Source organism: Clinocottus analis, unplaced genomic scaffold (assembly GCF_023055335.1).
Source record: "Clinocottus analis isolate CAN_PGR_092001 unplaced genomic scaffold, fCliAna1.0.p SCAF_17, whole genome shotgun sequence".
NCBI classification, from domain to species: Eukaryota; Metazoa; Chordata; class Actinopteri; order Perciformes; family Cottidae; genus Clinocottus; species Clinocottus analis.
This window is the reverse complement of record NW_027175898.1, coordinates 16,043,812-16,068,811: the sequence shown is the minus strand read 5'-3', so window position 1 is coordinate 16,068,811 and position 25,000 is coordinate 16,043,812. Positions and strand designations below refer to the sequence as shown.

The following is a 25,000-nucleotide window of genomic DNA, read 5'->3' as shown; positions in this document are numbered from 1 at the left end:
AAAGGTGGGTTTGTCTTATTGAAGGTAGGAGTGTCTTAGTAAAGGTATGAGTGTCTTAGTGAAGGTATGAGTGTCTTAGTGAAGGTATGAGTGTCTTAGTGAAGGTAGGTGTGTCTTAGTAAAGGTAGGAGTGTCTTAGTAAAGGTGGGTGTGTCTTAGTAAAGGTGGGTGTGTCTTAGTAAAGGTAGGAGTGTCTTAGTAAAGGTAGGAGTGTCTTAGTAAAGGTAGGTGTGTCTGGTTGAAGGTGGGTGTGTCTTATTCAAGGTAGGCGTGTCTTCCTGCTGTAAGTCACCCGGCGTTAGTGATAGTGTGACTATTTTTAACATTAGTGTTCTCGGGTTAAACACTTTCAATCATGTTTGCAAACATAGTGTCTGCAGGAGAGAGGGAGAGCGGTACACACACACACACACACACACACACACACACACACACACACACACACACACACGTGCACAGCCTTCCACCAGCCTCCCTCTCTTAGTTCCAGAGAGCGGGTTTACAGAGGAAAATCCTGAGCCCATAATCTGTGTGCTCTCTCTGGGTTACCACAAGGGTTCGCCTCCCAACGCCCGGCTAAGCACCGTGACGCGACTCAGCTAACATGACCCCTCCACTCGCGGCCAAGTGTGTGTGAGTGTGTGTGACTGTCTCCGTGTGAGCAAATACATGTGTTTGCACATACATATGTGAGTGTATTTGTACGCAAAGACACATGAGACATGTTCAGAAAGGAATTCCTTGTATTTCAAAGGGAAGATGATCAAATGAGTTCTGTGTCACAGGTGTGTGTGAGTGTGTGTGTGTGTGAGGCGTGATTTCTTCATTCTGGAGTCCTGAGTCGTTGCTCGTGTGCTTCAATCCCGGCAGCAGCAGCAGCGAGAGCGGGAGATCAGGAAGCAGCACGAGGGGGAGCAGAGGAGGCGCTACGTGGAAATGGAGCAGCTCCGCAGAGAGGAGGAGAGGAGGCACGCCGAGAGAGAGCAGGTCCATACACTTCCTGTGATGTCACACTGAAACACAGGCTGCATGGAATACACTTCCTGTGATGTCACACTGAAACACAGGCTGCATGGAGGCAGGACTGAGTCCCTCTTTCTGTTTCCTTTTACCGGCGACATCCTCATGTTTTCCTTTTCTTCTTCAGGATTTCAGTTCCTGACGTTTGGACCATTTTTCAATCTGACGATGCACTTTCTTCTTTCCAGCTCCTGGATCTTTCCTGCAGAGACATTAAACTTTCTCATTTCATATATTATTATTATTTTATTGCACCTTCTAAAACTTTTTAACTCGCAGCGTGCAGACGGATCCAATAAGCCCGAGCACATGGCGTCATGAGGCGACTTTTATGTTATTTCTTTTTATCTTTTTTTTTTTTTCTTCAGTTCACAAAAAACGCGACAAAACATCGTAAATGACAAAAAAACCCAGTACAAAATGAATAAGTAAATAAATAAAGTGAATTAATATCGCTCTTTACAATATTTAGTCAATTTTCAGGTCACCTGAGTATATTACTCATCTTTTCTTATCTATCTATCTATCTATCTATCTATCTATCTATCTATCTATCTATCTATCTATCTATCTATCTATCTATCTATCTATCTATCTATCTGTGTGTGTGTATGTGTTTTCATGGTCTTACAAAATATCAGAAGGCACTGTTGAGTTGTTGATTTATTGTGAAATAAGATTAAACTAATCATCCCAATTATCAAATCAACAAATACCTCCTCAGCTGTATTTGTTGCACGCTCTTTTATAAAAGAGAAAAAGTGTTTTTAAAGATGCACAATTAACATTTGAAGTATTACAGGAATAGCGCAGAAACTTCAGCTTTTTCTTCCGTTATTCATCAAAGCTTAATCCATGTCTGTGTACAGGAAGTGTCCTAGTCTAATCCCGTCAGAGAGGAGATGATCTAACGAGGTGTTGTCGTGTTCCCTGTGTGTTCCTCCTCCTCTTCCTCCTCTTCTTCGGGATCCTCTTCCCGCCTTTGATTCTGCTCTTGCATGCGTTCTGATTGATTTCTTCCCGGTAGTTTTCATCTCCTCCTGCTTTCTTTCCCTCGTCCTCTCTTTGAACTTCAGATGTTTCTGCCTCTCCTCGTCGCTCTTCATCTCTCCGTTACTCTCCTCCCGAAAGATACTTGTTCTTTCTTCTCCATCTCTTTGTCACATCTCCTTTTGTACGCTTGTTCGAGGACATGGTCTCTCATCTCCTCTCCTCATTCACAGCTACCGCAGGAGATTATCTTCACTGTATCTGTCTTTTTTCTCTCTCCTCTCTTTCTCTCTTGAGTGTTTTTGAATGTTCAGATTTCCTGATTTTTTTTCTCCTCTCGGTCTATTTCTATCTCCCTGTGCCGCCGCGCTGCTCAGGAGTATATCCGTAGACAGCTGGAGGAGGAGCAGAGGCAGTTAGAGATCCTCCAGCAGCAGCTACTTCAAGAACAGGCGTTACTGATGGTAACTGTAGCTCCTCCCCCTGTGCTGTGACCCCGCCCCCTCTCCATCCACCCATCCCCGCTGCATGTTGCACAGAGGATTCCTCAAGGGGGTTTTCTCATATCGAGGGCGACAGTTTAGTGGTTTGTCTGCTGCTCCTGGTATCAAATTTGGAAAGAGAAATATATTGAAACCCAGTGTTACTTCTACTTCCGCCATCTTTTCTTCCCTCTCGGTTTCCACCTTCCTCTCCCCTTCGTCTCATGAGATTTGCCAATGCTTTACGCACCGATAATCCCCCTCCTCCCATAATCCATCATCAGCCTTTCCTTGTCGTGATTGCAATTTTTCAAAGGTGTGCGTGTTCATGTTTTTCCGTACACCCGCTTTTGTGTTTTGATTTGTTCTGTTTTTGCAGCGTTTGCTCACGCACTGCTCCAATCTGACGTTTGAAACAGGCTCGTGACACAATTTATTCGCAGATAACACACACAAAAAACGAAAGCTTTGAGAGGTTAACGGCGCAAATGACTCGCTCACCGTTTAGGACAACCATTCAAGTCGTCCTGAAGCATTGAACTCCACACGTCTAGGAATTATTTGCAACTTTTGCGCCTAATTATTGCTGTTGACCTTCTGTAAACTTGTCCTTTGTCAGGCCAACTACGCAGTTTGTGAAATAAGCTGCATCCTGTTACTTAGATAAGCCTGGCTTCTGCCAAACATATGTACTGTGTACTATTCAAGTTATCTAAAGCATTGAACTCCACACATCTAGGATTTATTTGCAACTTTTGCGCCTAATTGTTGCTGTTGACCTCTGTGACTCTCACTACTTTCTGTCAGGCCAACGACGCAGTTTGTGATATGCACTACATCCTGTTTCTTAGACTAGCTTCTTTCCTAAAGCATTGAACTCCACACATTTAGGAATTATGTGCAACTTTTGCGCCTAATTGTTGCTGTTGATCTCTGTCAACTTTTGCGCCTAATTTTCTCACTATTTGAGAAAATTGTGCAATAATTCCCCGCCTGTTTTGTTGTGGATCTCTGGTGTCTCTCACTCCCTCCTCTTCCTCATCCCCTCTTCCCCTCCTCTCGGTCTTTGCCTTCCTGTCCTCTCATCTCCCTCTGTTGTGCCTCCAGGAGTACAAGCGTAAGCAGATCGAGGAGCAGCGGCAGGCGGAGCGGCTGCAGCGGCAGCTCCACCAGGAGAGAGCCTACCTGGTGTCTCTGCAGCAGCAGCAGCAGCAGCAGCAGCAGCAGCAGCAGCAGCAGGATGGACGGCAAGCGGAGAAGAAGCCGCTTTACCACTACAAAGATATCAGCAATCCTACTGACAAGCCCGCCTGGGCCAAAGAGGTACGTCTCAGCAAGTTACAATCTTCCCGAGTGAGGAAAAAGTGAGTAAAAAGAAAAGTAGTGACCCTAAATACAAGAACGTATCGGAGACGATTCACTCCCGTTGTCGCCATCTTGTTCAGGAGGTCTCACTCGAGCCGGCAGTCCGGTGGGACGCTCCGATAATCACAGTGTGCCTTGTCTACTTTTGTGTTTTGCTGTGTCGCTCACCTTCCTCCTGACTCCTGACTCCTAGGTCCCGAAACAGCAGCAGCAGCAGCAGCAGCAGCAGCATGTTCAGAGTAACCCTCCTCGTCCCCAGCTACGTCACCACCAGTCGTTCAACCAACCGGCTCCGCCCCCCGGCGCTCACGCCGCCGCGTGCAGGGCTCAGGCTCCTCGGCGATCGCAGTCCCACTACGCCAACCCGCCCCTCCCCGCCCACGTCCCCAACATATGCATCTCGCTAGACCCCGAGGGGCCCCTCGACCCGGGGCTGAAGCAGGAGATAAGTCAGCAGGTCAGGGAGCTCAGGGCTCAGAAACTCGGTCACGGGGCACGCCAGGAGAAGAGCCAGGCTCCCGGCAAAGGGCCAAGCAAAAGTCAAGGGCCGGCCGGCCAGTCTAACCCGGCGCCCAACCCGTATCCTCTGGGGCCCCAGAAGGAGAAGCCCAGGGGCAGGCCCTTCTCTATCTCCGGGCCGGCGGCCATCCAGGGGCTGATGGCTCCAGACCTGCAGTTTAAGGCCCTGCAACCTCGCCCTCAATCGCCAGGGCACGCCCAGGGACCCGCCCAGGGACCCGCCCAGGGACCCGCCCTGGGACCCGCCCAGGGACCCGCCCAGGGACCCGCCCAGGGACCTCAGTCCGGCTCTAACTCTGTCTCCATGCTGGCGGTCAGTGGCTCTCACCGCAACCGGTCGCACTCGCCTCGCCGTAGAATAGACGTAGACGTAGAACCTGAGTTTCGGGTCGGGAGGACGAGGTCGTCCGTCAGCTGCGAGAGGCTGACGGTGGGCTCGACCCGGGAGGCCCCGACCGATCCCGTCGCTCCGTCCTTCCCCGGCAACGCCCTCTTCCTCCCCCCCCCACCTAGAACCAGGCACTCGTACTCACCCGACTCTTTTCTTCAAGTCCCCGACTTCAACAACAACCCCTTCCTCTGCCTTTCCAATCCTGACGACGGCCAAGAGAGAGGCAGATCCTCTTCGTGCAACCTCAGCGCGTCGGCGCCGGCCGACGCGCTCAAACACCACCTGTCCGAGGTCAATCTGAGGAGCAGCTCCTCCTGGAACCACTTGTCACCTTCCTCTCCGACCTGCCCGACTTCCTGGTTCGGCGGTTCTTCCTCGCAGATCTCGCCCTCGTCCTCCGGCACGCTGTCCGGCAGTAGCTTCTCCCCTCCGTTCTCACCCGACACCCTCGTTTCCAAAATGGCGCCTTTCCACGCCCGCCTCATCCTGCCCAACTGCGCCGGGTGCCCCGTCCTCGTGTCGCCCGTGTCCAGCCCCCACGGCTCCCCGCGCGGCTCGCCCCTTGGATCTCAGAACCAGATCTGCATCGCACTCATAGGTGCGCCGCCGTAGGACCCGTCTATCCAAAAGCACACCTGTAGAGGCACCGACACACCATTTTAGTACGGCCATTTTGTAAGACCCCAAAATCCAATTAAATAGCAAAAGTAAAAATAGCAATATGATTCCCTTGACATAAAACTGTATAAATCAATCAAAACGTCTACTGCTTCTTCAGCTAATCCTCATCCTTCAATCAAATATGTTCTCACTGCAAATGAAATTAATCCAAGATAAATTCACAAAGATAGAACTAAAAGAGCATAAAATGTGTGTGTTTGTGTGTGTGTTTGTATATAAATGCACATTAACGTGCGTAATTAATCTGTAAATATATCTACGGTCTTCTCAAAGTGTATTTTATTCTGATGGGCTTTTCTCTAATACTTAAAAATAATAAAAAATCCACTGGGACTGAGATCCAGAGGAGAGGAGCCAGCGGCAGCTTCTAGTCTCGCCTCTCACCATAGTGTAGTTTAGTCAACCCCCCCCCCCCTACCTTTCCTCCACCCCCCCACCATCCAGTGAACCACAATGCACCAGGGCATCCCGGCGCCCTCAGCCACATTGGTGTGGACCTCACCGGGGGGGAAAACCCGCTCCTCCTCCTCATATCTTCTTTTTAGGTCAGTCAACCACTCCATGGACTCCCGCCTGGTGACGGGTGCTGACAGGTGGTGGTGCTGGTGGTGCTGGTGGTGGTGCTGGGATCCTTCTAGCAAAAACCTGGATCCTTTGAGGGACGCCCTCTGTCCCTCCATCTGCTCTCCTCCCTCATCTTTTTCTTCCTCTCTTAATGTAGATGTTAACTTTCCTGTTTTTAACCTCTTGGACTCTCCGAGAGCTTTTGGGCTAAAACCCCCCAAAAAAACACTCGATATGTTCTTCTCGTACTAACCTCTGTCTATCTTTTGAAGGTCAGTTGATGTTTGTTGACCTTCAGCGCGTAAACATCAACAGATTAAACTTGGATCAGTGCGAATATGTCTTTGTCGTCGCAACTAACAAAGTATCTGAGACATTTTCTGCCACTATATATATATATATATATAGTTGTAGTTGTAGTTGACTCCCTAGCGAGCAACTAACAAAGATTTGAGGAATGACACAGCATTGCATAGTTGTTCTGACCCAGGTCATAATCCTGAATAATCCCTCCCACGAGATTATGAGCTCATGTGGTATTACAGAAAGCCTCCAAAGGGGATCGTGCTCATTGCACACGGATGTTTACCTGCAGGGCAATTGACACTACGCCCCGCTGAGCCACGACTCAACCCCTCCGGCGAACGCCGGGTCCATTGTTTCGAGCCCGAGGAGCGGAGGGAAAGTGTGATTGGAGGGGCAGCTGGGCGCCTTCTCTCTCGCCGCACAGCGGATAATCTGATAATCTGATTACACCGGCAGAGCAGAGCTTTCCTTTGCCTTTCCTCACTGGCAGATATTTGGCGCTCGTTGGCGTCGACGCTCTAAAAACAACCGGGGTTTGCACAGTGTGTGTGTACACGCCACCTTCGCACACACACATATGATTTTGGGTCGAATGTGGCGTCCGCTGGGGAAGATTAGGGATAATTCTTGACCTTTCCACCCGGCAGCCACCAGACACTCTGACTCCTCCACTGTATGTGGGTCATGCAGATGCAACCAACGAGGGAGGGGGGACACAAAGATGGGAAACGGGAGGAAATAAACGACCCAAACAAAAAGACTTCCACTGAATTTCTCGGCGGTGCAGTTTTATCTCGGTTCAAGGACATTTTAAAAAAAATGGGGGTTACAGATTACAGAAAGCACAACATCACATATGATAAATCCCACAGCCGTCCCACAGCGTGATAGTAAGATTGTCCGGTGGCTCGTATAGGGGGTGCGTGGAGGATCAAGCGTGCTGATTGGTTGGCTGTGAATGACCGTGGTGTGTCTGACCCCTCCCCCCTTCCTTCCTTCCTTCCTCCCCCCCCCCCCCTTTCTCAGGTGGAGGAGCGCTCCAAGCTGAACAGACAGAGCTCCCCAGCGCTGCAGCACAAAGTGTCCAACCGCATCTCCGACCCCTCCCTCCCTCCCCGCTCCGAGTCCTTCAGCAGCGGCGGCATGCAGCCCGCCCGCACCCCACCCACCCACCGCTCCATCGAACCACAGGTGTGTGTGGGAGTGTGTGTGTGTGCAAAAGGAAGGGATGTGAGAGTTCAGTGTGTTTTCTAGTGAACCCCATAATGCTTGATCTCAAAAAACGATAATACAAAATTTGGTTTTAGACATTTATTTACATGTATTTACCATTTTATTTATATATTTCACTGCTTTTGTGAACCTAAGGCCTTTGGTAAACTAATTTTCATCACCGAAACCGTTCGACCACCTGAATAAAGTTATGTTTTCACACGAAATATGAATTTCCAAAATCAAGATTCAATTTTTCAGCTTTCGGGTCTTATTTTCTCTTTACACTTTTGCCTTATGACCATGGTGCCTCATTATATAGAGAGCTGAGATTGTTCTGCACTGTTTGGTGTACAACATGTGTATGTACATGACATGCAAGTGCCTTTAAAAGGTGAATTTAAAGAAAGATGTAAAATCGAGAAAACAACCTCCTTAATCTTTCTCTATCTCCCTCCGTCCTGTTTCTCCCTTCCTTTTTCCTCCTTTTCCTCCCCTCCTCCTCTCCACCGCTCCTCCCTCCTCCTGCAGATGGCCCACCTGGTCCCGGTGAAGACCCACTCGGGCTCCATGTCCGGCTCCCAGTCCTTGCAGGACCAGACGGGCTCGGCTCTGAGCGACGGCCTCAGCGTGAGCTCCCCGAGGCCCGAGATGCCGCGCCAGAACTCAGACCCGACCTCGGACACGCCCGGACCCCCGCAGCGCGCCGCGGGCAGAGAGGACCGGGACCGAGACCGGGACCGGGATCGAGACCGAGACCGAGACCGGGATCGAGACCGGGATCGAGACCGGGATCGAGATCGGGACCGGGACCGAGATCGGGACCGGACCGCCTGGCTCAGGGAGGAGGATCTCCCACCCAAGGTCAGAGAATCACACTCAGAGAGGAAGACGATCACTGATGTGAATCAACAAATGAATTGTTGATTCATTGTTTTTGTGTTGTTGTGAGTCAGCGGGCGGGCCGTCAGTGCACAGAGCTGTGCAACGAGGAAACAAGCTAACAGGGAAAAATAATAAAAATACATGTTGTGTATTTGTGAAAAACAATTGCATTATAGAAGAGATATAACTTTTAATTATATATATTTTTTAAATTAAAAAAGTTATAAAATAGCTATAACTTTCAATTATAAAAATTTAAATTAATAAAAAATTTAATTATAATTTTTTTTAAAATATGTATTTTTTCATAAAAAGCTAATAAATATAAAATAGCTAAAACTTTTAATTATAAAAATATAAAAAACATTTAAAAATTAAATCATAAAATAGCTATAACTTTGTGATTCTGTTAAGGCCAGCAGAGAAGGTTTAGCAGGCGCTGACGACTCGCCTCTGTTGTAAAATGTTGTATTATTTACACAATTATTCGTACAAATCATATTTCAATGTTGGTGATTTCTCATTGGTTTGGTCGTCCTTTCTAGTCGAGCAACATCCCCCAGATATACAAGTAGTATTTTAGAGATATTACATGTATTACATTATATTTTGGACACTTTTAACTCCTCGCAGGGGGATTTAAAAACCAAGCTTCCTCAGTGATGGTGACCCTGTGTGTGTGTGTGTGTGTGTGTGTGTGTGTGTGTGTTCCAGGTGCCCCAGAGGACCACGTCCATCTCCCCAGCGTTGGTCAGGAAGAACTCTCCTAACGGAGGAGGAGCCGGTCTGAACCCTCGCTCAGGTTCACAGCTCACTCGGGCCAGGTAACGACACACTGCAGCCGCCTTCGACGAGCAGATAACCCTTTAACCCAAAGTCTTTTCCTACTGAATGTTACTTTTATTTTATTTTTCCCCCACCTGTTTCAGCAACCCAGACCTGCGGCGCTCCGAGCTCTCCCTGGACGCCATGCTGCAGAGAACCTCCTCCAACTCCTCGTCCTCCTCCTCCCCTTCGTCTCAGGGCGGCTCAGGCGAGAGGAGAGGTACCTCGAAATGCATCGAAACGAACGCGCACGCACACATAGCGAGACGCGCCGGCGTGCAGACAATTAAAAAATGGCCTCGCGCGTGCGTGCAAAATGCGAACGCGGGGGAAGATTCAGAGGCTATCAGCGGGAACGATGTCAGTCGCGGTTCTGCTCGGATCAACACGTCTGATGCGCCCTGTTGCTCTCAGCCTCCGGAGAGGTGGAGGAGAGGAAATGAGAGAGGGGGAGGGAGGGAGAGAGAGTGTCAGACGGCAGGCCGGAGGGATGTCTAAGATATGCACGGATCCCCTCTTGACAAACGCATGGCAGAGGCAGAGGTTGACATGTGGTAGGATTGCTCCACCTTCATGTCGGTCGGATGTCTTTTTGCAAATGGGACTGACAGTAAATATGGCTGAGGTGTAAAGGAAAGAAAAAGCACAGATAGGGGAAGAAAAACACAAGAAAATAGCCTGAAAAATATGTAATGAATGTGCAAGTTATGGCCTAAAATAGGATTTTCCCAAAATGACGCGTGGGATATTTTCGGGTGATTCTGATGAAACGTCCGGAGGTCAAACCCGTCGTTACTCTCCTAGGTCAAGCCAAGCAGCGAGGATCCCCTCCAGGAGCCAATCAGGAGGCAAAGCCCAAGCAGGAGGAGGGCCGGGAATCAGCCAGACCCAGCAGACCTGCAGTGAGTCGCACAACACACACACACAGACACACACACACACTTTCTGTCACAGCAATCTCCTCTCTGGGAATCTTCTTTGCGGGCCTCTTCTCCCTTTTTTTTTCTTTCTTGCCATTCATCTGGTTCTTTCTTTCTCTTGCTTCCTCTCTTTGGTTCTTCAGAGCTATAAGAAAGCCATAGATGAGGTTAGTGACACTTGAGTCCCCTTTTTTATTTTCCTCTTCCCTCCATCGGAGCCTCTTCTCCCCCCTCTTGGCATGGCGAAGGCAGTTCACTTCACAAGAAGAGGACGTCCGTTTCTTTACCTTCAAAATAAACATCTTGGCGCAATGCCGGCGGCGGTGCATGTGTGCTTTCACACACACTCACACACACACACACACACCTGAGAGAGCGTGTGTGGACGCGTGCTTGTGCGAGCGTGCATGCGTGCGCGAAGGTGTGTGTGTGTGCAACCAGAGCTGCCGAGCACCCGAACAGTTTCTGAATCTCTTTCTCCTGTTTCTTTGTTATCGTGGTCTCTGGTCAGGAGGAGCTGGTAAGCCCACCGCGTATGACGCTCTCTCCCTCCTCCTCTTCCCTCCTCCCCTCCCTCCCCCTCCGTCTGCATGACTTGATGGTCCATAGACTGGGGTGGCATGGGGGTACAGCAGCATATGCAGAAGCTAATGAACGTTTCAATACCCAGCATGCCTGAATCGGACACTGTTTTGGCATTAAAAAAAATCCATTTCTGAACCGAAAGACACAGTTTTTTGACTGAAACTCCTTCCTAACATGCCAATGCTTTGTTGGATTGTCTTTGTTTTTGTAGATTCTGATTCTTTAGGTCCTAATCTTTCCAAAAAGGTGCCTTATTAGCATGTGGGCTGTTGTTAAGGCCCTGAAGTGAACAGTTTAACCAACTCGGGGACCGCTCGAGGAGGCAATTTTGCTCATAGTTATGATCAAAATATGGTATAAAAGTGTTTTTGTTTGTGGAAAATGTACATTTTATTCCCAAGAAAATCTGGAAAATAGTCATATAAATTGATATCATAAGTATCAGAACTCATTTGGGGTTCATACGACGACTTGAACACGGGGAACAAGAGGTACAGGCCTCTTATGCGGTTTATCTTTAGCCCGTGTTTGCAGACCCGGATGTCAGATGTCTTCGTGATGACGCTGAGGGTCCGTCCTCCATCTTTGCCCCCCCGCTCGCTCTGCTCCCTTCGTCCTTGTGAGTTTTTCTCAGTCACAGAACGAACTGACTGACTGACTTTGTCTCTTCCTCCTCTTCTGTTGCTCTCTGCAGGACCTCAGTGCGTTGGCCAAGGAACTCAGAGAACTGAGGGTGGAGGAGGGCAGCAGGCCTCCAGTCAAGGTACGAGGACGTTTATGGGTAGTGATGATGATGATGATGATGATGATGATGACGAGTGTTATATGTAGTATGCATTTGGTTTGGCCTGAAATAGATAAATGCATTAAATAAAAACACAAGGAAGCTAAAGATAAGATGACAGATCAGGTAAAAAAACAATAAAATGGACACATGTGCATGCTTAAAGTCAAAAGAAACCTGTTGAATGCATATTTTAAACCCTTGTTTACGTGTCCCTGCATCGGCTGCTGCTGGGACTTCATTACCGACTACTTGAAATATTTGCAAAAATACATATTTCACTTTATGCACTCAGTGAGATATTGTTCTCATATTTTTGTGCCTTTTTTAAAATATATTTGCTTTTACTTTTAGCACTTTTTGTTGTATTCTTGATTCTCATGTTACAGGTGTGGGTAAGAAAGAGGACCCAGATGCCAAAGCAACAGTGCAAAATAATGTTTATTTAAAAAATACTAAAGGACAAACCTCCAACAGGAAGAGAGGAAAAAAATAGAAGAAACAAAAAAACAGGAATCACAAAAAACGGAGATCCGACAGGACAAAAAACTCAGTACAATCCAACACTGGGGCAGAAGACAAACAGGGTTTAAATACACAGATGAGGGGACAATCAGACATCAGAGGGGCAGGAAGTGCAGGGGAAGAGAGGACACATGAGCTTCAACATAAAACAGGAACACAAAACATCATCACACCTTCATTTTACGTCTAATTTGTACCTTAACTCTGCGTATGACGATACAAATATCTCGATTCTTGCGTCATGAAGGTGACCGACTACTCGTCCTCCAGTGAAGATTCAGAGAGCAGCGACGACGACGGGGAGACGGTGGGCCACGACGGCACCGTGGCCGTGAGCGACATCCCCCGCGTCATGTGAGTCCGTCCCCTGGTTGTGTTGTTCTCTGCCTGAGTGTTGTGTTACTGTGTTTCTGGGGGTTTGTTATTTCAAGCTCGACTTGTCAGTATTCATCTGTGTTGAGGGATGCGTGTCTTTTTGGATTGTGACGCCGTGCCAGCGGCTTGTCAGTATAGTTTTGGCAGAAGTGCTTTGTAAATAATCGTGTGTGTGTGTGTGTGTGTGTGTGTGTGTGTGTGTCTTTTGTGTGTCTGTCTGTCGCAGGCCGGCGGTGCAGAGCGGCGGAGAGTCGTACGGAGGGCTGACGGAGGACTCTCTGGGAGACGCGTACAAAAGCTCCAAGGACGGCACTCTGGTGATGAGAGAGGTGATGAATGTGTGCACACACACACACACACAGACACACACACAGCACTGATTTACAGAGACGGCAATGAAAACAAACAAAAGGGGAAACAGTTGTTGTTTACAACCTGCGATCAAACTGCTCTCATTTGGCTTCTTTATCGCCGCTTCGTCTTCTCTTTCACTTTCTCCTCAACCTTTTCTCTCTGTTTTCTCTCTCTCTCTCTCCGTCTCTCAGGCGGAGGAGAGGAGGAGGGGCGGCCACGCCGAGAGCAACGGGTTTGGGAATCACGGCAACCTGCCCGACCTGGTGCAGCAGAGCAACTCGCCCACGGCCACGCCCACTTCAGCCCTGCAGGAACTGGGCGACATGGCCGAGGTCAGACACACGGACACGCGTGCACGGGGTTAAATTAATGCATGAAGAAAATAATAACGCATGACTGAAAAATCATCTACGCATAAGTTATTTAAATAAGTGTTAATGACTTTTCATATTTGATGTCCGGTCTTAAATAAAACCAGATAAATGTCCTTTTTAAAAAACCTAATTGCGTACATTTTAGTAGTAGATACTAACATGACACATTGAAGGTAATTTATGCTTCACTCATTACAGTTTGGTCTGGGCGGGTCCAAAGCGTCCTTCACCCCATTCGTTGATCCACGCGTCTATCAAACCTCCCCGAGTGAAAACGACGAGGACGAGGACAACCTGACGGAAGGTAAAGAGAGCGCAGGAAACGCTCCGGCTGCACATTTCACACCGTTCAACATCGTGCACGCTCAGCTGTGCAAAAGAATCAATTCGCCAACTTGTTTTCTTCTTCTTCTTCTTCTTCTTCTTCTTCTTCTTCTTCTTCTTCTTCTTCTTCTTCTTCTTCTTCTTCTTCTTCTGTGGTGTCCCAGGCATGTTCGCTAACGAGCTGATGAGGCAGGAGCAGGCCCGGCTGAACGAGGCCCGAAAGATCTCCGTGGTGAACGTCAACCCGACGAACATCCGGCCCCACAGCGACACGCCGGAGATCCGCAAGTACAAGAAGCGCTTCAACTCCGAGATCCTGTGCGCCGCGCTGTGGGGTAGGAGCGAGCGTCCTTTTTGTTTAATCGAGGACGCCTGAACGGTGCCAACAAACATCCTTCTGTGTCTGTGACTCGGTGTCGTGCAGGCGTGAACCTGCTGGTGGGCACGGAGAACGGCCTGATGCTGCTGGACCGGAGCGGTCAGGGGAAGGTCTACAACCTGATCACCAGACGGCGCTTCCTGCAGATGGACGTGCTGGAGGGGCTCAACGTGCTCGTCACCATATCTGGTGGGTTGAAGCGCATCACACTCCTGTGTGGGCGCGCCTCCTTGCATTCCTCTCAGAGGTCAAATCCAAGGTCACATAGAGCTGTGGTTTTGAACAGGGGGGGCGAGAGGTTTTCATGGTTAAAGTGCAAAAAAGTGGAAAAGTGGGAGGAAGCTTTTTTAAATTTTGTTCTATATTGTTTTTGTCTTTTATTGATGATGATTTTTCTTTTTCTTTTTTATTTCTTTTTTAATAATTTTTCAATAATTTCTCTGTATATTTTTTTAATTAAAAAAAGATTTTTTTTTTATAAACATTTTTTTTATTTCAGATTATATATATTTGAATATATATATATTTACATATATATTTAGATTTTTTAAATTTTGATTATACATATATTTTTGAATATTAAAAAAATTATTATATATATATTTAAAAAATGATAATGATAATTATGTATTGGTATCCTCAACAAATAGCATTCTGCAAGAAAACAGCATTTTTTTGTATTCTCATGTAAGGGAATTTTTCTGACCAATTTTTTCGGCCATTGTTTTGTAAAATAAATATATTTAAAATTATTATCCATTCAAAAATGTTATTTAATAAATATAAAAATGTACATTCTAAATTATATTAAGTGTAACTTAAGAAACTGAATTGTATATATTCAATATTAAATCAGACACTGATGGCACGGCGCTGTATTTTATCTATTTTTCAACCATAAATGCTTTGTAATATGGTTTCTAATATATTTTAGCGCTGCGTTCCTGTGTCTTCTCTCTCACGTCTGTTCCTCTGTCCTCTCAGGGAAGAAGAACAAGCTGCGCGTCTACTACTTGTCCTGGCTGAGGAACCGAATACTGCACAACGACCCGGAAGTGGAGAAGAAGCAGGGCTGGATCACCGTCGGGGAGCTGGAGGGCTGTGTGCATTATAAAGTTGGTAAGGATGTGTGTGTCTGTGTGTGTGTATCGCATGAATGAAGGAATTAATAGGAATTACATGTGTAAAGGTTGATATTTAGGCCGGATTCTGAGCTGATATTTACTTTAAATAGGATTAAATCCCAAACCAGCTGGAACATTTTCAGCCGGAAAAGAGAGTGATGTGTTTATTCAGATGGCATGAAACAGAACATATTGTAGTTTTACTGCATTTTACCTTTAACTCACGCGTGTGCCGACTAAACTGTTCCAGTTAAATACGAGAGGATTAAGTTCCTGGTGATCGCTCTGAAGAACTCTGTGGAGATCTACGCCTGGGCCCCGAAACCCTACCACAAGTTCATGGCCTTCAAGGTATGAAGCTCAAGAACGTCCGTCAACACTTCTCTCAATGTCGCCATCCACTGAACACCTCCTCTTCCTCCTGCGTCCTACATCCTCCTCCTCCTCTCTGTTCCCTCAGTCCTTCACTGAGCTGCAGCACCGCCCCCAGCTGGTCGACCTGACGGTGGAGGAAGGTCAGAGGTTGAAGGTCATCTACGGCTCCAGCGTGGGCTTCCACGTCATCGACGTGGACTCAGGGAACCCGTACGACATCTACATCCCCTCGCATGTGAGTGCGCGTTGGCTTTTTTTGTGCGTTGTTTCTGTGTCTCTCTTCCCTCCGGTTCCTCCGGTTCCTCCTGCTGATCTATTTCCTGTGCCAAGGTCAGCCGTGACTCACGCGCCGTCTCTCGAGGAATGCGATGACTTTTCCTGACAAATTACCCCCCCATGTGATTGATTTCCTGTCGCGCAAGTGAGAAGACTGACGGGTGCTTCATGCTCTTTTTATCCGATACTATTTTAGTTGGCTAAATATGGCGCTCTGGGCTCGGCCTGTCGACGCTCAGTACACCGAATGGAGCTCAAATTACTGAAGCACTCCTTGTAGTGGAAAGTCAATAAGTACTGTAAAAGTCTGATTACAAGCCGCTCCTATACCTAGCGCTGCTGCTAGCTCCCTGCTAGCTGCTGCTGCTACTGCCCGCGTCGGCTTCGAGCCGGGGCTGGTCCCGCTACCTTCGAAGGTTGTCGGAGAGCTAGCAGGGAACTAGCGGAAAGCTAGCAGAAGCATTAGTGGAGCGCTAGCAGCAGCACTAGTGGAGAGCTAGCAGCAGCACTAGCAGCAGCACGAGTGGAGAGCTAGCAGCAGCACTAGTGGAGAGCTAGCAGCAGCACTAGCAGCAGCACTAGTGGAGAGCTAGCAGCAGCCCTAGCAGCAGCACTAGTGGAGAGCTAGCAGCAGCACTAGCAGCAGCACTAGTGGAGAGCTAGCAGCAGCCCTAGCAGCAGCACTAGTGGAGAACTAGCAGCAGCACTAGCAGCAGCACTAGTGGAGAGCTAGCAGCAGCCCTAGCAGCAGCACTAGTGGAGAGCTAGCAGCACCACTTGCTCGCTACAGCGCTAGTAGCGCCTTGTAACCCGACTTTTACGGTAGTAGCTGCTTAAAAAAAAGATCATTCCTGTTGCAACAAAGGTCACCAAAAGAAGGCGGGCGTATTGAGCGCACCTCTTCTCCCCGATGGTTATTCATTCCAGTCACCCGCTCATCGCTCGTGGAGGCGAGGTGCGCCATCTGTAATCGTGCGTGTGCGCGCTTGAATGACAATCAGCTGTTTTTTTTGGCGCTCGCATCCAGATTAGTTGTGTGTCTCCGCGGTGGCTTCACTAATCGCACGCTTGCACCCAAATCGGGCTCAAACTGTTGAGCCAAACTCCAGATTTCGCGGCAATATTTCAGTAAATCTATAAACGGCTAAATAAAACGGCTAAATACAGATGTGGGGATTAAGCCCCCGTGCTTTACTCTGAAAAGAAGATTCCTCTGGAGGTGATTGTGTCTTTAATCCATGCTGCCTCTCTCTCTCTCTCTCTCTCGCTCTCTCTTTAACTCTCTCTCTCTCTCTCTCTCCTTCCCTGCCAACTTCTCTTTGCAGTGTGCCAAACAGACGAAGGTGACGTCCTGCCATCCACCCTTTAGACTAGATCAATAGTAAATAGTGATGAAAATCCCAGTAGTGGATGCACACAAGTACTAAATGTGTCCATGTGCCGTCCAGTTCATTAGAGTAGAGATTAATGGACAACGTAGCTAGAAAACAGGTCGCATGAATAAATTCATCTTACCCACAGGAGACACCATACGGGTCAGCGCAGATGTACACGGTATTGCATAATTAAAGCCTAATTCCACATATTTTAAATGAATGATTTGCTTTACCTTGATTTAAAGTCCGTCAGTGCATTGCTGCCGGACAAGTGGCAATGAGAGCGCTGCAATTTTGGCGTAATTCTTTTTGGCGTGGATGCAGTTTCTTGTGGGCGAAGATGAGTTTTTCCATCACCTTTTCACTCCATTTTACTGATACGATCCCCGGCTGTGCTCCTGAAGTGTGGGTTTCTGAGTCACACCTCAGGAGAGCCCGCTGGCTGCTAATAATGGGGTTATCTCTGGGGTATATTTGGGGTAAAAGTCCACAGATTCAAGCTGTGTGTGTGTGTGTTTGTGTGTGTTTCTGTTGTTGTTCCTGTTAATCAAGGTCAGATTGTTGTTTTTTCCGTGGACGACGAGCCAAAGTCTGAACCTTTTTAATGCACTCAATGCTCCTGATACGGTTGCTTTTTAGAGGATTACAGTATGCGGGGGTGCCAAAGAGCCAGCCAAAATGCCAGTGCATTAACTGCCCATGAGATTATGATTAAGTTTGACCGATTTTATTAAAGCCCCTGAAAAATGTTTACGCGTGTGTGCGTGTGTTGTGCGATAGATCCAGAGCCAGGTGACGCCCCATGCCATCGTGGTGCTCCCCAAAACCGATGGAATGGAGATGCTGCTGTGCTACGAGGACGAGGGCGTCTACGTCAACACCTACGGGCGGATCACCAAGGACGTGGTGCTGCAGTGGGGCGAGATGCCCACCTCCGTCGGTACGTCGGTCACGTCGCGCAGCGATAATGCTAAAAACAAATTATAATATTTGATCGCGTAGAAAAAAAAGGCATGAAGTCCGTTTATCTAATGTTTGCTAACATTAACCACTATCTGTTACTAGCTAACAGTAGCAAGTGGTCAATATCAGCTTGCAGTAGCTATTGGCTGACATTAGCCACTATCTGTTACGAGCTAACAGTAGCAACTGGCTGTTATCAGCTCGCAGTCGCTACTGGCTACCATTAGCTAACGGCACTACCTACTAGCTCCCTACTGCCTAACATTAGCCACTATCTGTTACTAGCTAACAGTAGTTACTGGCTCATATCAGCTAGCAGTAGCTACTGGCTAACATTAGCCACTATCTGTTACTAGCTAACAGTAGCTACTGGCTCACATCAGCTAGCAGTAGCTACTGGTTAACATTCGCTAACGGCACTACCTACTAGCTCCCTACTGGCTAACATTAGCCGACATTAGCTACACGTCAGTTACAAAGTAAGTTAGCAGATAAACTCTTGAGTGTAATGAATTGAACGACAGTGTTTTACAGCTTCTACAGTTGAAAAGTTGTTATTATTATTGTTTTATCTGTTAATAGGAGAAAAAAAAGTGCACATATTTTAGTTTAAATAATCTGAGTCTCTTTTGTCCTTCGGTTAAAAGGTCATGTTGTTTTCATGTTGCATTTAAGAGGATTTTATAGAGAAACACCCGGTTCAAAGGATGTAAATTCAAAATATAGATATATTTTAATACCCATTTCTCGTGTAAGTGGGTTGCGATGCAGATGAAACGTTGAGTGAGTTTTCTGAGAACTGAACTAATGGGTAGTGGGGTTCATTTGAGGTTTAATTGGATTAAAAAATCTGTTCATAACATCAGCCCTTCACAGGAAAGGCTTTTCAGAGCTGCAGAGAAGAAAGAAAATCACTGTTCGTTTGAGCGCTGCTTTAACAGGAAAGCACTTCACTGCCCTCTTGTGACAGCTAGTGGTACTACACCTTTAAATCTACCGTCATTTTACAATGCGATGGTGTATTTATTTATCATGCAGTTGTAAACGAATGTTGTAAACATTATATATATAAATTAAATATGACATCGTCCTCTCTCCCAGCCTACATCCACTCCAATCAGATCATGGGCTGGGGCGAGAAAGCCATCGAGATCCGCTCTGTGGAGACCGGCCACCTGGACGGAGTCTTTATGCACAAGAGAGCCCAGAGACTCAAGTTCCTTTGTGAGCGCAACGACAAGGTGAGAAAACCAATAACACACTCTCTGACTCTCAGTGACTCTAATCTGTTGCTGCTAAATGATTTGAGGAACTTCAGTTTGGTATAATTTGCATCGATCCTACACAGGCCCATGAACAAAAAGCACACGTTTGATGCTATAACAGGTCATACGTTTTCATGCGTCCAACTTTGTCTTTGCAAATGTGAGCAGATGTGCATGCATTTAATCAAAAAAAATGTATTATTTGTAGATATGAACCGTTAATTCTCAGCTAACGCAACCCTAGTCATGAAATCTCACCACAATTATTTTTAACCTGCAGTCATTGAGGGGAAAAAAAAGAGTAATGGAAATATTTATGGTTGTAATATTCTCTCTTTCTCTGCAGGTATTCTTTGCTTCGGTGCGTTCTGGAGGAAGCAGCCAAGTTTTCTTCATGACCCTCAACAGAAGCTCGATGATGAACTGGTGATGGCTTCACCCCGCCTCCCTCTCCCATCGGCCTCGCTCCCTCCTGGCCCCCCGAGAAGCCACCGAGTGAACTCTTTTAATCAACACTGGAGAGACTTAAAAACCTGCGTGTAGGGAAGAAGAAAAAAAACAACAAAAAGTTACCGTAGAGCAAAACAACAAAGATCTTATTTTCTAGATAAAGAGCCTCGCGGCCCTGGAGTGAGTCGGGTCTCGCAGGAGGACGCCGCCGCCGCCTCGCAACCGACCGACAAACTGGTGCCACTGACTTTCCAAATATTCTCTTCCTCCGTCTGCAACTGCATTCAAGTGAACAACGGCTGTAGAGAAACACTCCACACATCTCTCTTTCCCTTTGCCTTCCACTAAATCCACTCCGAGTAGATCTAGCCATCACTTTTTTGTGCAATCCTTTGTCAAACCACTTCCTCTGTTTTCCTCACTTCCTATCTGCACCTCAGTGGTCGGAGGAGGAGATGAATACAATTTAATACAAATTTCAAATCTATACTTCTAAAGTATGGGCGGCTGAGGGGCGACGCACCGGTCTCTGGGTGTCGGCGGTGAAAGCGGACCGCCTGGATTGATTTTGCATCCTCCTCCTCCTCCTCCTGTGATTCAGAGTTCGATTACTCTTCGCCGACAGAGATGCGGTGAGACGACCTGCCGTCACAGTATGCAAAGATGGCGTCTGCGTCCCTTTAAAACAAAATCACTGGTCTGTCCTTATCTCCTCTCCTCTCCCTCATCATCCCCATCACCATCCTCACCATGACTCTACCGGTTTTCACTCTTACGTCTTTAAACTCTAAAGGTGCTGCATCAGATATACTGTAATATTAAATGAACAATGAGAGCGTCATTTTGTTCATTCCTTCTTTTTTTTAATTTCTGTTCTTTTCTCTTCTTTTTTTTCTGTGACCGAGTCGATTGGGTCTTTGAAGCGTGATGAAATGTTCAGCACATCTGTGTTTCTGAAATCAGGAGAGTGTGTGTGTGTGTGTGTGTGTGTGTGTGTGTGTGTGTGTGTGTGTGTGTGTGTGTGTGTGTGTGTGTGTGTGTGTGTGTGTGTGCGCGCGCGTATGTTCTTGTTCCTCTATGCCGGTGGGGACTTTGACCTGAATGCACACAGCCGTGTGGGGACTTGTGTCCCCGTGGGGACCTCAACACCTCCCACGAGCTTCAGAAGAGTGTCGAGACACGCCCCATGCTTTTTTTCTATGAATGTGTGTGTGTTGAGTTTGAATCAAAGTGGTACATTAAAATTGATGTCCAAAAAAAAAAAAAAAAAAAAAGAGTCATGTAATTCCGTCTCTGTGTGTGAACTTTTAGCCGACTGCGATCAAAGCACCACCGAGTGTGTTCACATGCAGATTTATAATGTGATCTTCTTAGTGTGAAGTTTATGAGTTTGTGTCTCAACATCAGGCATTTAAAAAATAAAAAAGGCAATATTAGAGGTTGATTTTCTTTCTGAAGCGTGTTAGCGGTTTTCCTTTAACGCGGTTCTGTGTCATATGTTTTCACAAATACAGCCGTGCTGTTGGAGGGAATATGAAAAAGCTCATCATGACTTTAACCTCAACAGGATATGAGCTGCGATCCAGAATACTGTGTGTGTGCATGTGAGAGATCTCCTTAGAGAAAGCTGTGGTGTTTTTTTTAATCATGCTCTTCCCTGATTGGTTCTTCTAATTGGTTTGGCTCCTCCCTGTTTGTACAGTGCCTGGCATGATGTAAGCAAAACGAAGAAAAAAAATGGAGGTCAACAGATGATCGCTCATGTTATTAATTAACACTTTTATTGATTTTTATTCTTGTGTGTGTGTTATTGTCTAACTTCAACACATAACTGATGTTATCTGTCTCTTCTAAGTGAGATATGCGTTAAGACTTGATTTATTTGAAACAATTAACTGAATATGGTACGATAAAACCGTGCAATTTCTTTCGTAATAACTGTATCTCTCCTTATTAAACGTATAACACTGTTGAGGGTGGACTAGTTCAAGCATACTCATCCACATTGGAGAACACTGTAATGCAGATTTAGTCTTTTCTTTCTTCCCCTGTTGGGTGTTTTGCAGGTCTGGCCTGCCATGTTGGCATGTGGTTAACAAACGGAAGGCTCAATAAATCAAGTTTTTTTTAAATTCAGTCATATATATGATTTTTTTTACACTTCCACACAGACGCTGCTCACGATTTAGCAATAAAAAGCCGAGCTGAAGAAAAAACACTGTCTTCCGTGTGTGTGTGTGTGTGTGTGTGTGTGTGTGTGTGTGTGTGTGTGTGTGTGTGTGTGCGCGCACGCATGTAATTGTGAGTATGAGCAAGTCTGAATGGGGCATTATTCTTATTATTTTTGTCCATCACAGAATTCACAGGCTGACGGTCATTACACTGAAGACTCTCCTTTCAAAGACAAAACCACTGTTTTCTTAATTCTGTTTACTGCTTGTTTTCTTTATTTTTGAAAGAGCATTACTAATGTCCTGTTTGGGGATTTATTTGTTTTGTAAAAGAGATAATGTAAGAGAGAAATAAATGAAACTAGAGCATTATGCTTCTGAAGTTGTGTGTGTGTGTTTTTTTCTTGTGAATTGTGAGACTTTTTTTGTTGTCAGTTTGCACATTATTATCAGCATTGACCCTCAGACTATGTGTCCTTCCCTCAAGTATATTATTAACTGTGTGTGTGTGAGAGAGAGAGAGAGAGATAAAGAGAGATAAAGAGAGAATCTGAGCAACAACATGGTATTTGGTATTCTATTATTAATTGCAATAAACAGTATATCATTGTCCACAATGTACCAATATGAAACACCACGCACATACACACACACAAACTGGACACCTTCAATAGTAATGTGTTCGTTTGTGTATATAGAGGATACATAAGAGTGCATGTGTGCATGCATGTGTTAAGTGGCTGGTGAGTGGACACAGCGTGATCGAGCGTGCAGCTTTCATTGATCATTACCCGCTGGCTGACACTCTGGACCTGTCATGGACTCGGCAAAGGTAAAGCAGTTTTTTGGCAAGTCCCTTTCTTTACATGTATTTAAAAAAAATGTTGACTTATTCTACATGTCTTCATTCTAAATTAAGAAAGCAGTATTGGCAAAGCAGGTGGTCTGATATCGGCGTATCGCTGACATGCAAAGCTTCAGGTTGCATGTACCACTTGCACCTGTAAAAACCAGCAGCTCTCTCTCCATCAGTGTGTTGGGATCGTGATGAATTATGGATCTGTAGCACGTGCAAAATGTTTAATTTCAGCATCCTCATGTAACTTCCGAGCACTGTTATGATTGTCCAAAAATAGTGCATGAAGCAGTAATAAATTAAAGTAAATTAATATGTCCACTTTTATTGGTGACCAGCGAGTACAGATGAGTGACTCGTCTTCTCACAGACGTTAGAGTGTCTGTTTGTTCATCCATCCTTGTGTGTCTGTGTGTGTGTGTGTGTGTGTGCGCCTTATCTGAATGACTACTTTCCACTCCTGCAGCAGCTAACGGGTACGTTAGCCCTGGCTGTGTTCACAGCAGTGCTGTCCTCCCTGCAGTATGGCTACAGTCTCGGAGTCATCAACGCGCCCCAGAAGGTAAAGACTCCACTTTAACACAGCCTTCGCTGCTTCATTCTTCCTCCTGTGTTAGGGGCCGACCCGTTTTAGGTTTTAAATGCATAAAAGAACCACATAAAATGCGTTTATTGCATCTTTTTGACTTTGTCAGGAACCTCTATTTCAACTAAATAAAAAAGTTATAAACCCAGTTATAAACATAAGATTTGTTGTTTTTTGACTTTGCAAATATATATGTTGTGTTATAGCTTGTTCTGCTTTTTATTTTGTGTTTGTATTAAAGTTATATTGCTGAAAAAAATACTTTTTATCCTTTTTCTAAAAGCAAATATACATGGGTCCAAATTGACTCATAACGGCATAGATGTTAAAATGTAATAATAAATAAAACAAATGTATTGAAGAGATGTGTTATAGTACCCCTCAGTAATAGCCAGGTAACACAACAACCATTTATTTATTCATATGATTCTCTTGAGGTTCATTTTAACATTTTTTTAAGTGAAATCGAGGGTTATCCAGGCAAAGAAAAGGCCCAGAGGCCCACACCAAAAATATCAAAATGTAAAACAATATGTTCATGGATAAGAGGTCTAACAAGGTAACCAAGAGATGAGAAACAACTTGGATGATGGATTATTGTTTTTCGTGGATTTTACAGCTGATTTAAGACACGGGTCAAAACCGACCCGTTAACACAAGAGATGCCATGTTGAACCTTCTGTTCAACCCACATCTCCCTTCATAAAACGTTAAGTTACATAACAAGTGTCACAATTACGGATAAACATATTGTGTGTCTGCCTTTTGATCGTACCTTGATGTTTGCAGGTCATTGAAAAGCATTATGGGCTGGCGCTGGGGGTGTGGTCAGAGAGGGCCGGCGTCCTGTCAGGAAACACCACAGAAGAAGACGAGTTCCTGGATGTGGGGCAGCACCCTGCCGTGGTCATGTACTGGTCGCTGTCGGTGGCAATCTTCTCCATCGGCGGCATGCTGTCCTCCTTCCTGGTGGGGTTTGTGGGAGACCTGAGAGGGAGGTGAGGAAGGAAAGATGACAAGAACGGAAATGGAAAAGGGATATAACTGCAGTAAAATAACGGCTTATGAAGAAGGATGGAGAGTAGAAGGAAAGGGAGGCAAATCTTATAGTCACCTTTAAGCTTAAGGAACTTCAGTTTGGTATAATTTGCAGCACACGTTTAATGCTATAACAGGGCATATGTTTTCATGCATCCAAGTTTGTCTTTGCAAATATGAGCAGATGTGCGTACAGAAGCATGCATTTAAACGAAAAGAAATGTATTTATGTGCATGACAAGTTTATACTGATATTGCAAATCCACCTGCAGTGCACTCATGAACTGAGATGCATGAACAAAAAGGCCTTAAAGGGTCAGCATTAAGGAGTTGTGCTTAGAGGTTGTACATGGAGATTATATCTTATTACAGCCCTGATTTATATGTTAAATTTGGCGCCTAACATGTTTTTTTTTCTTGATTTGTACCGTGTGACCTGATATAAAAGGGCTAAACAAGGAGTAAAGCCATATTAGTGCTCTTACTCGCCGCCTTGTCTTCCTCTCTCTGTCTCGCAGGATTAAGGGCATGTTAATGGTCAACGTTCTGGCCGTGGCCGCCGGGCTGCTCATGGGTCTGTGCAGGATGTGGAAACCTCACATCATGATCATCTCCGGCCGCGCCGTCATGGGCTTTTACTGCGGTACGCTTTAAGCACGC

At 46.0% G+C, this 25,000-nt stretch overlaps 2 protein-coding genes across 19 annotated transcripts in view; both read left to right on the top strand.

The window, feature by feature from the left end:
• tnika (TRAF2 and NCK interacting kinase a) overlaps nucleotides 1–22,220 on the top strand; it is a 57,427-nt gene extending 35,207 nt beyond the window's left edge. The window contains exons 13-36 of one of the 17 annotated variants that reach the window (XM_068580634.1): nucleotides 871–987; nucleotides 2,388–2,474; nucleotides 3,600–3,815; nucleotides 4,051–4,689; nucleotides 7,345–7,509; nucleotides 8,062–8,394; nucleotides 9,130–9,239; nucleotides 9,345–9,460; nucleotides 10,045–10,142; nucleotides 10,304–10,327; nucleotides 11,440–11,508; nucleotides 12,302–12,408; nucleotides 12,656–12,758; nucleotides 12,975–13,115; nucleotides 13,356–13,461; nucleotides 13,646–13,816; nucleotides 13,906–14,049; nucleotides 14,845–14,979; nucleotides 15,235–15,335; nucleotides 15,445–15,594; nucleotides 16,961–16,978; nucleotides 17,792–17,951; nucleotides 19,076–19,215; nucleotides 19,586–22,220. In XM_068580634.1, coding sequence (XP_068436735.1) covers nucleotides 871–987; nucleotides 2,388–2,474; nucleotides 3,600–3,815; nucleotides 4,051–4,689; nucleotides 7,345–7,509; nucleotides 8,062–8,394; nucleotides 9,130–9,239; nucleotides 9,345–9,460; nucleotides 10,045–10,142; nucleotides 10,304–10,327; nucleotides 11,440–11,508; nucleotides 12,302–12,408; nucleotides 12,656–12,758; nucleotides 12,975–13,115; nucleotides 13,356–13,461; nucleotides 13,646–13,816; nucleotides 13,906–14,049; nucleotides 14,845–14,979; nucleotides 15,235–15,335; nucleotides 15,445–15,594; nucleotides 16,961–16,978; nucleotides 17,792–17,951; nucleotides 19,076–19,215; nucleotides 19,586–19,669 — 3,534 coding nt within the window. In that variant the 3' untranslated portion in view covers nucleotides 19,670–22,220. The remainder of the gene's footprint in view (nucleotides 1–870; nucleotides 988–2,387; nucleotides 2,475–3,599; nucleotides 3,816–4,050; nucleotides 4,690–7,344; nucleotides 7,510–8,061; nucleotides 8,395–9,129; nucleotides 9,240–9,344; nucleotides 9,461–10,044; nucleotides 10,143–10,303; nucleotides 10,328–11,439; nucleotides 11,509–12,301; nucleotides 12,409–12,655; nucleotides 12,759–12,974; nucleotides 13,116–13,355; nucleotides 13,462–13,645; nucleotides 13,817–13,905; nucleotides 14,050–14,844; nucleotides 14,980–15,234; nucleotides 15,336–15,444; nucleotides 15,595–16,960; nucleotides 16,979–17,791; nucleotides 17,952–19,075; nucleotides 19,216–19,585) is intronic. The other 16 variants (XM_068580638.1, XM_068580639.1, XM_068580636.1 and 13 more) reach the window with 16 other exon arrangements.
• A 457-nt stretch (nucleotides 22,221–22,677) lies between these two features.
• The window catches only part of slc2a2 (solute carrier family 2 member 2), a 6,271-nt gene continuing 3,948 nt past the window's right edge, over nucleotides 22,678–25,000 (top strand). Inside the window, exons 1-4 of one of the 2 annotated variants that reach the window (XM_068579955.1) lie at nucleotides 22,678–22,692; nucleotides 23,186–23,278; nucleotides 24,092–24,300; nucleotides 24,859–24,983. In XM_068579955.1, coding sequence (XP_068436056.1) covers nucleotides 22,678–22,692; nucleotides 23,186–23,278; nucleotides 24,092–24,300; nucleotides 24,859–24,983 — 442 coding nt within the window. Of the gene's footprint in view, nucleotides 22,693–23,182; nucleotides 23,279–24,091; nucleotides 24,301–24,858; nucleotides 24,984–25,000 lie in introns of both variants that reach the window. The other variant, XM_068579954.1, reaches the window with a different exon arrangement.